Genomic DNA, 12,151 nt, shown 5'->3' on the forward strand with positions numbered 1-12,151 from the left:
TGGAGAAAATATGGCTGATTTGTTTGTTCCCAGCAAATCATTAAAGTTAGTAACACCTTGTGATCCAGGACTCTTTGCATCCCACAGGCCCTGACTTCTAGTGGACTGGCTAATTCACTTTGGTGAAGACGGGGAAGAACAGCAAAAGCACACGGTAGTGAGATTGCATCAACTAACATTAAGTTCTCCAACAGAAAGAGGTTTCATCGGGTGTAAAGGTTGTTGGATAAGGACTCAGGTTAACTTATAGTGAAAGATCAAAATATTTGACAAAGCAAGAAAAGGCAACTAAAATTCAAATTCGTTAGAAGCTGGTCACACAGGATATAGACAGAGCCCCAAACGACAAACTCATGAGCAACTTTCCATCTGGCTGAACCAGTAGGGTCTGTGCATGAAAAAAAGGAATCACTTGCTAAGACCAGAGAGTAGAGGTGTTGGTAAGTGTAAAATTCACCAGATAGTCTCAAAAAACAAATTTTCATACTAACCAACATGTTTAACCAGAGATGTGTGGTTTGAAATTCTTTTTACTGAAGACTAATGAAATATTTTTGTTTTTCTTATCTGCCTGCCCTCTTTCTTTCCCTCCTTCCTTCCTTCCTTCTTCTTATTTTGTTGTTTATTGAAAGATATATAAAGCCAACTGCTTTAAAGATATGTTTATATGACAAATGTCTATAGCTAGATGGTGGAGAAGAACTCCAAAGACCATGTTCAATGTTGAGCACCAAGCACGCTATGGGTGTTTCTTAAATATAAAATGACAAATGCTAAATACCTATCTCTCAAATGGTTTCATCTTGAATCTTTATACCTCTCAAAAATGTTACTATAGTTTAGATAAGAGCAGTTTCAGGAAGGCCATACCCAGCCCTTCCCTATAGATTTAAATAGTCTTTACAAAACCTTTTCAAAAATATTTTTTTTCTCTAAACCTAAATCACGTAGGGTTGATTTGTACATGTTTTATCACTGTTCTAAGTTTGAGTGTCCTTGTTCTTATTAATGCAACAGACTGGCTGCAATCGAATCCCATCATAGCGATAGGTATACGTTAGCTTTCTATGGGAAAAAGCAAATAGCCTTTATCACAAATTAAAGGCACAGCTATTTTTATGCCATTTGTTACCAACTTAATGATAACATGTAACATGGGATGGTTATATAATTATTTTATATAGATTTTCTTTTTATAAGTTATTCTCTTAATCTTTCTAACATATATACAATATACATATATTTATATATACCCCTGATAAATCATGTTTTAAAGGTAAAACATCAATTCCTTTCAGCCTTAGGGTGAATATCAAAGGCTGCCAGTATTTCGTTCCTCCACTAGAGAAATGACGTCAAGTGCATCTTACCAGAATTTTTTCAACACTATATCCTTGGTCTGCAATCACTTCAGATTCATTTTTCTTGTTTTACTAACATTTAAATATATATTGTTTATATCATGTCAGTAGGAAATCTAAAAAACAAGAAAAAGCCCACAACAATAGCTAACCTCTATCATCGTGTTCAAAGCAGAAACCTTTGCCTAAAAGACAACCTTACTGGTATGATATAAAGGGGATATTGCAGAGATGCAATATTCTCTGGGTTTTTTTGTTTTTTAATTTTTTGGATATGTACTAACATGAAAAATCTTTACTTTGCATTATCATTGTAGGTTATGATCATTCCTTGCTCATGAAACAGAACAGTTGTACTTATTTCTTTCTAAACACCCACGGTACACGGGTTTACCTGTTTTCAGATACAGTTTCATTAGAAAGTCTTCCCTCTTTCCAGCAACACCGCTTCAGGGTGGGGAAATAGTACTTTGTAAGAAATTACATTTATTATTATCTCCCCCACCTTTACGCTTAGCCCTGCTCTCTTGTCCTCAACTTAAAGTCATCTACAAGCTGGATCAGAGGGGGACAATGTGGACCAGGAAGACCTCCACAAAACCCTGTGGTGCTTGGGTATCCTTTGACTGCTTACTGGCAGGAAATAGTTGTTCATTCTACCTTTTGCAATTCTTTAAAACCTAGTGGCATAGATTGAGACACAGCACTATTGTTTTACAAGACATCTACTGTATCTACTTTTGTTGGGATAAATACCCAGTAATTGCTGTCATAGCAGGAGGGCCAGCACGGGTACTACTATTCACAGTGTTGCTCTTGTTTTTTTTTTTTTTTTTTTCTTTTTTGTTTTGTTTTTGTTTTTCTTTTTTCATATTATCTTAATCTACAGAGTAAATTATTATATATATACATTGGAACCAGTTAATGCCCTTACAATGTATAGTTGTTTCATAAAGCAGGAAAGACAATGCAGAGGGAAATAGGTGCCCAAAAGCACAGTCACAAAGGCTTCAGAAGTTCTAGATACCACTACAAGTCAATGCTGGAGATCACTTCTAAAACAATCAATGTTCAAGAGGAATGCTTTAATTTGGAGAAAATACCACCCGTCCCTGCCCACCCCCAAAACCTCCCTCCTTTTTTTTTTTTTTTTTTTAACTAATCTTTTCAATTCACTATCAAAAGTCCTGGCTCTTCAGATAGACTTTAAACTATAAATAAACACTGCATAGTTCTCTTTTGTTTTTTTGTTTTTTGAAAAATTATTGCAGTACAAGTACTCCCATTTGGAACTCAGTAAGGAGCAAACAGCACAGGAGTGTGGGCGGTCCGAATAGGTCCAGGAGCTGGCCGCAGCAGCGCCGGCGGGAGCGCGGAGGTCTGGAACAGTGTGGCCGCTGGAGCAGTTCGGAGACTGAAGGGGGAGTTCACGGCCACTGCGGCAGCGGCGGCCGCAGCTGCCAGTGGGTTTGGTAGAATTCGTGGAGCCAATGGCTTTGAAGGTTCTTTTGAAAATACTAATTTTACCTGCAAGGGAGAGAAAAAGAAAAGTGCAGAAGGAAAGGAGTTTGGGCATCTACCTTTAGAATCCAAAATGATGGGCAGCTTTTAAAATGTAGCAGGAAACAACTACAAAGATAAAATCACACTGGGGAAGGATCGATAAGAATAACAGAAAGTGTAGACCATCTTTCCTTTGAAAGAGCTGGAAGATCACTTGAAGATGACCAACCTAGGATGTTTGGAAAGTCCTCCAGAAAAGTACTCAGCAACCTTACTTTATTTTTTGTCATTAATATACCTCCTGAGGAAGGTATTCAAGTTGAGAAAAAAAAAAAGTATGGAATTTTTACTCTACTTTACACACACACATTAACTGTCACGTAATAGATACTTTAAAAGAGAGATTTATTAATGCTGTCAGCTACTATTGGACTAGCCAAGTGTGTAAACGGGGGAGCATAGCAAGGTGTGAGGTTCTGATGGAGAGAAATAAAAATAACAAAATTCCGCTTTCAAGGAAGAAACTTACCTCCCCCCAAATCTGCCATGGCTGCTTCCTCCTTGTGCAAATGGTAACAACATTTCTCTCAACCCTACTCTACAAAACCAATTCATTCTTTGGCTAGTAGCATTAGTAAGATGGCTGTTCTCACAGAAAGAATGTTCCCGTTTATGGAAACAGTAACATAGTGAGAGCTAAGGAGGTTTTGGATGGTAACATTAACACAATTTGACTTCCCTGTTTATTTAAGAACCATTCACTTGATTGTTGAAAGCGGCATCTATGCTGGTCAGAAATAGCGCTTGAAGCTATGACTAGTGGTGCCGGAACACCAGCTCTGTGCAGAATTCACAGCCTTTCAATGCAGCTAAAATTGCTTCTGTACAAAAGAGTAAAGTGACTTCATTTGCATAAAAATGGGTGATGCTACTAAATTAATTGGGTCAACTCCTACTGAGGTCTCATAATAGATGATTGCAGTTTTCCTTTAACTATATTTTCATGTGCCAGCAGCATACAATAGCACCAATTATTAATAAGATCTATTTTGAAGAAAACAGATTTCAAAATGCAAAATTCAGCACACACTATCAGTTGTTCTTAACTTTTCACTGAGCCCTGGGTCTCCCTGATAAAAGCTATGGTCAATTCAACCAGGAAAACAAAAACAAAAAACAAAACCCCAAGACAACAAAAAACCCCACATGCTCATAAATATTAGCTTGAAATTATCAGGTTTCACAGATTTCCCCGAAATTCCTAAAAAATAGGCCAGGTCAGGACACTAATACAGTATGTTCACTAATCTAAAAGGAATATTTGGGGTAATGGGAAGAGGGAATCTCTCAGGAAGAATTTCCCCAGGTCTTAGATACTGTTCTTGGCACAGTAATTAAATAAAATAAGCCATGCCTTGGAGACTGCTATTCAAAATTCAAATCTGTGGAGGGTAGCCACCACACCAGTGCTTTGTCCCTTGAAGATATTAAAAAGCAGAGGTGAGAACTTGTTTTTCACTGACCTTTCCTAAAACTACCCACTAACATCATGCGCAGACTTTGTGTGATTACTTACCTGACTCAAGAGTTTGGCTTTACTCCCTTCCGCATGCTCTGTCATTACTCAGAGCCCAACTCCAAAAGACAAAGGTACCAGACTGTGGCTAAACGTGTCGAACCAGCCAAACAACTCATGAAACCACCAATTCTATTGGTGGAGTAGGGGCTGCAACTTTCCAATCAATTGTCATGACTAAGGTACCTTCCATTTATTTCATTTTGTAATTGACCCCCCTCCCCAAATCAAGTTCGGCGGACTGTGGGACATTCAAGATCACTGTTGTGTGGGAATCAACGATGACACTCACCCCCAGAGGATGTGCTGCCTTCTGTAGTTTGTTGTAAGGACTGTATTTAGGTTTCGGGGGCTTCCCAGCAGCTCTGTCTTTGTGCCTTCTACTGCTAATGTGCTATTAAAAGCAATTAAAAATGACAGCTTTTAAAAAAAACATCCCCCAAACCCCCCTCATCAATATTGTTTTAACCTGAGGAAGGATACTAATTATTTCATACAAGTTGCAGAAAGACAAAAATGAAAGAGCATGCACTTTGTCCTTGGATTCTGATGGCTTGAGGATATATATTTTTATGCTACTCATTTTAGTATATTTTTAACAAAGAGAAGGCTCTTCTTTTTCCCAGCCTTTCTCTTTACCACTGCACCAATCTCCTTTTTAAAAGTGTACAAAGGAAAGGAATGTCTAAAGGAATTTTATGTGCAAATAAACAAAGATGCCCAGGCAGGCATGAATTTATTTCCATACTAATATTTATCCTCACATTTGTACAGCCAAATGTCAACCCCTTAAATTCTAAAGATAAATAACAAGGGTGCATAAAATGAGTGCAATATTGCACATATGCATATAAAATACAACACAATATGAGGGCTGGGCCTTCAGTTGGCAACGTCTAACTGATCTCTTTGGAAGGCTATTCACGGTGCAAGTGAATGCAATAGATTAGTCATCCCTTTAGCAGGTGGCCGCAGGATTTAGAAATACAGTACACCACCATGTAATAAAGTACATAAAATAAAAGAATAGAACGGTATAAAATTAGTTGTAACATGTAAATATCTAAACAAGTAAAAATGGAACATTGCAATGTGACCTTTAAAGAAAATCAACACTTTGGAGTGGGAAACCTGGTAGAGAAAAGATCTAATACGCCTTTTCCTCCCACTCTTCAGATGTAAGAATAGTACAAACTCACTTCAGACATTTTCTGAAAGGACTTAGAAAAGATTAGATTTTACTATTTCCTTGGCAACTAAAATAGGCATAAATAAATAAGGGCAGCGGCTAGAACATAAGTGGATGGATGGACGGATGGATGGGAGAGAAAAACGGGAAAGAAAGGGAACAAAGGAAGCACACACACTCTGCCCATCAGGACGTCCCCTATGTGTGGTTTTCATTTCTAGAATATGTGCCGTCTACCTGTTTAAGTTGTGTTTCCGAGTTGACGTGCACATCACAGATTTCACAGTGAAACGTTTTGTTTTGCAGACCTGTGTTCCCCTTATTAACTGGTCCTTTGCCTTTCACGCCTGCCCTAGGAAAGGCTTTGATAGTCCCACTTCCATTCCGGGCTTCTAGCATGGTTTTGTGCTTAGTACCTGCCAGGAAGATTTAGAAAAAAGAAAGAAAAAAATACAAAAAAAAAAAAAAAAATCTTAGCTAGCATAGGACTTTAAGAAATGATACAGTAACAAAATGTGACATCAAATTTAGTGCAGTTCTTCCAGGAATTATGACTGAAATATGCTTAACGTGGAAGACAATACACTCTGACCACCTTACAGAACATTACTTAATTACTCGTGTTTTTACAACGTCCCACATAACAAACCAGCACCATTAATAGAGCACCTACACTCCAGAGTCCCAAGATGAAATTAAATGGGTGTGACTTCGTTTCATTTCCTCTTGATGCTAATAAGACATAAATGATAGCAGATGAGGAAGAATGATTTAGTTGCTAAAGGTATAGTTGGAGGTGATGTGTAACAAATGTAATCAGTTTAAACATGGTGTGTCTACAGAAGTGGCACTAATTAAAGACCCACTTTCTAAACAGAATACAAACAAGCTTTCTTGGCTATGTGTTTTAGGTTCAGAAAGGAAGAGCAAGGGTATAAAGATCCAGGTGACTGAAAAGAAAATTAGGATAGTAAAGCCCACACTGATTGCTCATATCATTTCAAATACAGAAACAAACGACCAAGAAGACGAGAGGTGAAAGGCTAGGCAGATACACTACAGGCAAACGTTTCTTTTTAATAAACCAGTAATATTTCTGGACTCACTCATAACTAGTGTAACTCCAGTTATTAACAGTCATTTTTTTTAACCTAGTAGTTCATGAATGGGAATTTTCTCTCAAAATTTTGTTCACAATTTTCTTTTTCTTAGTGTTGATAACTATTCTTTATTTTTCTCACTTAGCCATATGGTTTTGCTATGGAATTTTCTCTTGTCATCATTTAAGTCCTTCCTGCCATCCCATTTGCTTAAATACTTTTTTAGTGGTTTCTCTTTCCTACTTGTATGTATTAGATTGCTATCAGTGCTGGAAGCATAAAAAATAAGATTTTCAACTTCTGATTCCTGGAGCAGCTTCCCAGAACCATTGACTATTAATGAGGAAAACACATTGAGGGGCACTAGGTCAGTGCCAATCACCATCACCTTAAACAAGAGGTGATGAATTCACGGAACAGGTTTATAGTCACATTTCTCTCTTTCAAAATGATTGCAACTTTACTGAATCCAATATTAAAAAATGTATATTCCTACAACGTAGACTCCGCACTTTGAAGGTCATATTCTTATGCACAGCTATGAGAATGTTCATATCCCAACATATTAAGGAAAGAGAAAAAGGTCAACACCTTGTAAGTAGACTGGAGGACTTGAAATATGGAGCCGGAGCCTGCTCCGTGTGCTGGTGGGGAGGCCTCCCTGCAGTCTGCTTTTTTCTTGCAGTTTGCAAGCCCACCCCCCCTTGTAAGATTGACACAAACACTTTTTACTCTGCAGATGGTGTAAGTCAGTGTAGGGCAAAAGAATGCTCTAGGAAGCAAGATCTATTTATGTGTATATCTATATCTATCTATCTATCTACACACACACACATATGTACTTTGTGTCACTGTGTGTGTGTGTGTGCGCGCGCGCGTGTGTACATGTGTGTGTCTAGATGGGTGTCCAACCTTCTTTATCCAAACAGGTGATTTTATCAAAATATTTCTTTTCCATGCAGTTTCTTCAGTCAAACTGAGAAGCATTCTTGGGCTGGTTTGGCTTCTCGATGCTTAAGAAGTAGTCAGTAGGAGAATGACTCTCATTCTGACTTTCTGGAGGGACTCTTGATCCACCCTGGTTAATAGCTTCTGTAATTGAGAGGCTTACTGTTACGCTAGAAGAAGCTGAATAGGAGTGGCAGATAATCCGTGGACCTTAATAATAATAAGGCCACGAACACTGACCGCAGCTGACTGGCTGAAATGAATTTTTCACTCACAATGTGAAACAGATGTCTTGATGAAACGAGTCTTTACCTAATTCTCTTCCTTCACACAGACCATGGATTAGACACGGGCTTCTTGAAAGCAACTCCTGGGTTTTGCTCATACTGTGTTTTCAGCACCTGATCCATAGATGCAGCTCAAGTATTAGACATTAATAAAGTGCAATGAACCGATATCTGTAAAGAGCATTGTGAGCTCAGACCCTGGAATGGTCGGAGTCAGAGTTTGCCCCATTAGCTGTGTGGTTTACATTTCTTTGTGCCTCAGTAGCTGTGAAAAAGGAAATGATCTGCTCTACTGAAGTGTTGCATTAAATGCATTTATTGTTTCAAGGATTACTTTTGGCACGTCCACGTGCTCTCAATGACTTTTAGTCAATTCTCTTCTCCTTAATAGTGTTGGTTTTGTTTAAGCAAAAATTTAGAAATCTCTAAGCACTTTAAAAGTTAGTAAAGTCTATCCTTTGATAACTGCTTTTCTGGATATTAAAACTTAGTGAGGGATAGAATAAGCTCTGTCTAGGGATAGAAAAGCTCAAATGAGCCTAGTGAAAAATCATCAAATGTTACCACTTCAAGTTATTGCCAGAAAAATTTACCCAAATTCGTAATAAGCATTAACTATAAAACATTTCAAAGGGTTTTTTTTTTTAATTATATAGAGAAAACCATCAAAATCAGCTAAGCAAAGCATTATTTTAGTAGAATGTTTTGGGGAGATTTCTTTGAAGAAAAAGACAAAACATTTTTTTTGTATTATCTGTGTCTATAACAAACAACTAAAAGGAGACTTCCAAAACTTTTGAAGAGTATGTCTTCTTCAGTTGTTTTAAACATTCTTATACTGTTTTGTGAATCATGCTAGTATGTTTAGATCTACTTCTCCTATCGAATTCTAAAAAAAAAAAGAAACAAGAAAAAAGAAAAAGAAAAAAATGCAAAGCAGGAGTGCTCATATTTAAATCCTGCATTCCAATGTTATGGAATATAAATCCATTAACTGCAAATTTAGTGAAAAATAAAAAGAGAAAGCAAATGAAATAACACAACTGATTCCCAAATAATGCTAGCAGCAACTGTGGTCATACTAATAATGAGCCACAATAATTCATCCTTACAAGGTGCCATATGGCCTCTTAGCTCCATTAGAGACACACAGAGAGAGAAAATCCAAAGAGTACAGTCAACTTGCCCAGATTCACATAGAATTGTTATTTGCTGATCTGAGGTAAAAATGGTCTGATCACTTCTAGCTCATTCCATTGTAACATACAAGAAGAGGTGGTGTTTGATAGAAGCTATAGTCTCAAAATCTGTTTATGATTATGAGTATATTTTTTAAGATTAAAAGAAAAACCATAAATGCACAACTCTACATTCAGAACTACAGGCCTTATTCCATGCATAGAATGTGTTTCTGAAGGGGGGAAAAAAGAGAGAAATACTTAGAATTATAATTTAGATGCAAAGGACACATCTCCCTATCAAAATTGGCCTTCAAACCTGGTTTCCTGACAAAGGGCCCCATCGTCACAGTGGTTTCCTAATATCTAGCTCTGAAAGAAAGCAGAGAACTCTGCTCATGATATTGGAGAGGTGGGAGTGAGTGTGGGAGCAGTGGGGCACGCAGGGGGTGATCACGGTCTGCTGTGGGTGCAGGTAATATGAGGGTCCGTTGAAGAGAATTAGAAAATCATTAAATGGACTAAAACACAGTCTGCCTTCCAGTAGCACCATGAACTGGCAACTCTAATCAACGTCCGTGATAAAGGACTGCTTCCTAGAACACAACTTGTCTACATTCTAAACAATCAGTGTTTTTACTGTTGAGATTTAGCATATATTAAATGAGCCTATTGTCTAACTTACCCTATACTAAACACCACACGCTACATGGAAATTAATGTGTAGACCTATCCGTTATACCGTGGGCCGCAGACACACAGGAATTCAGCTACAAGCTCTTGTGTCATTAGCAAGTCCCTAACAGTTTGAAATCATTCAAGCTCACAAAAGCTGCAGTTTGCGTATTCAACCCTTTCGGTACTCTGTATTTCTAATGTAAACAGGAGATCATAAATGAACAATGAAATGATAGCACTGTGATCGTGAAGAGGAAGAGACAGAATTTGACTTAACTCCATTCTGTCATTCTATGTGACCACTGGACGTCTTTATGTTTGAAACAGTGAAACGCAGTGTGAGCCATGCAATGTCAAGGCTTTGTTTGGCCAGTTCCATTTGCCCACGTTGGTCACTGCTTAGTGACGCACGCGGCACTGGCTGCTTCCCTTCCCTGTTCCCTCTTCCCACTTCCTCACCTGTGCCCTTGGCCTCCCCTAAAAGCCATTTGCCCTCAAATCCTGGTCTCAGAGTCTGCTCCCAAAGGAACCAAACTAAAGCATACCACACTAACCCTATGATGACTCCTACAGCAGCTACTCTTTTCACGACAACCCAGTGAGCCTACAGAGATCCTCTCACCTGTACACCCCCCTCCCCTGGGTTTCCCCACACGGGAGCCTCAGGGAAAGATGCAGGAACCAGTGCACAAGGGGCAGTTGTCTGAATATGGGAACGACGGCATTCGCCATCCACGCGTGGAGGACTTTCCAGACACAACGAGCTTCCGCACGCTGCTGCAGTTACAAGGAAGAGAGCCGGATACGCAGATCAAAAATGGCACACAAAGAGGGTTAAAGAGAATTTACTTGTGTCTCTTCTTCCTTTGCCACCTCCAGTTCTGGCCCAATTGACTAGTGCAAGTCACGTGGGAGGCCTAAAATAAGTACCGGGCCTTGACCCTGGAAAAAGATCTCTGATGTAGGAAGGGAAATGCAGGAATAAAGAAACCAAGCATAGACAGAAGGGGGGTATGGTCCCCTGGCCAGGCTGAAGGTTTGGAGGCGACACCCCTCTAAAGGGATTCCCGTAAGGAACTTACTACCTTAAACTCCCAGATAAGATGGTTCCAGGAGTTCTCAGCTCTGCCTGCACAACACGTGTGAGGTTTTTTGTTTTTGCTTTTCTTCTCCCAAACACTATAGCTTCTAGGCCTGGATATATAATAAATCAGAATCCCTGGATATAGGAAATATATATATCCTAAAGTGACATGGGTGAATATGCTTTTAAAGCTTTGTGGGTATTTCCGACACACAAAGCAGAGATGAGGACTGTAGAATTGGAATATGAAGAACGTTGACCTGATATGATATAATGAAATAACTAATTATTCTTTGCTTCTTTTTTTTTTTTTTTAAGATTTTATTTATTTATTTGACAGAGATAGAGACAGCCAGTGAGAGAGGGAACACAGCAGGGGGAGTGGGAGAGGAAGAAGCAGGCTCATAGCTGAAGAGCCTGATGTGGGGCTTGATCCCATAACGCCGGGATCACGTCCTGAGCCGAAGGCAGACGCTTAACGGCTATGCCACCAGGTGCCCCTATTCTTTGCTTCTTAATCAGATGTTTCTGATAAGAATTCAGGAAGAATATCCAAATTCTTGATAAATTAACTCCAGCCTCAAAGGTATGGTTTGTTTATCTGTCAAAGCTGACTGCCCCTCGAAATACATTCACTATGCAGAATGATCAAGAATTCTTGAGAAATAAATGGACTTTCAATGATGTTTTTCCTTTTCAATTATCTGGCATCCCTGAATAATGTAATTGCATGAGTAAAACATGAGGCACGTCTGCACGGTATAGATCTTGACTTGGGGCCAGATCTTTTTCTGTGTGTCTCAGCCTCTGAATTCATGAACTCCCAGACGACAACTAATGTTGCATGGAGGGGAAAGATATGTGCTGAAGGAGTTGCTCTCCATCCGCAATTACTCCTTTAGAATACTGAAGTCAATACTTGAACATTACCGTGCAGCACAGTGACTGACCAATGACAGCCAACATAAAGCTGCAATATCAACCCAGGGTGTGATTTACAAATGATTCTGTTCCTATTGTAATTGCTGACAGGGTCCTGGCAATGAACCCAGCCTTTTAGGGGAAATCTAATCTAGGGCCAAAAGGCTGGCTAAAATCTCAGGCAGGATATAAATATAATTATCTATATCAATATATCTATATATCTATATATAGATATAATCTAGATTTTATTGATATATATATAGATAGATAGATAGATACAGATACACAGATATAGACTGTTTTTGTATCTATTTATCTAGATA

The 12,151-nt window shown here is 38.7% G+C and overlaps 1 protein-coding gene across 3 annotated transcripts in view; it reads right to left on the reverse strand.

Annotated features, from left to right (window-relative positions):
- Positions 1–2,510: 2,510 nt before the first annotated feature.
- Positions 2,511–12,151, reverse strand: part of ZNF385D (zinc finger protein 385D) — an 849,127-nt gene continuing 839,486 nt past the window's right edge. For 2 of the 3 annotated variants that reach the window (XM_040636860.1, XM_040636862.1), the window contains 3 exons: positions 5,867–6,045; positions 4,733–4,834; positions 2,511–2,888 (listed from right to left, as the gene is read on the reverse strand). In XM_040636860.1, the coding sequence (XP_040492794.1) occupies positions 2,655–2,888; positions 4,733–4,834; positions 5,867–6,045 (515 nt within the window). In that variant the 3' untranslated portion in view covers positions 2,511–2,654. The remainder of the gene's footprint in view (positions 2,889–4,732; positions 4,835–5,866; positions 6,046–12,151) is intronic. The other variant, XM_040636861.1, reaches the window with a different exon arrangement.

This window comes from Ursus maritimus, unplaced genomic scaffold, assembly GCF_017311325.1.
Source record: "Ursus maritimus isolate PB19 unplaced genomic scaffold, ASM1731132v1 scaffold_20, whole genome shotgun sequence".
Lineage (NCBI taxonomy): Eukaryota > Metazoa > Chordata > Mammalia > Carnivora > Ursidae > Ursus > Ursus maritimus.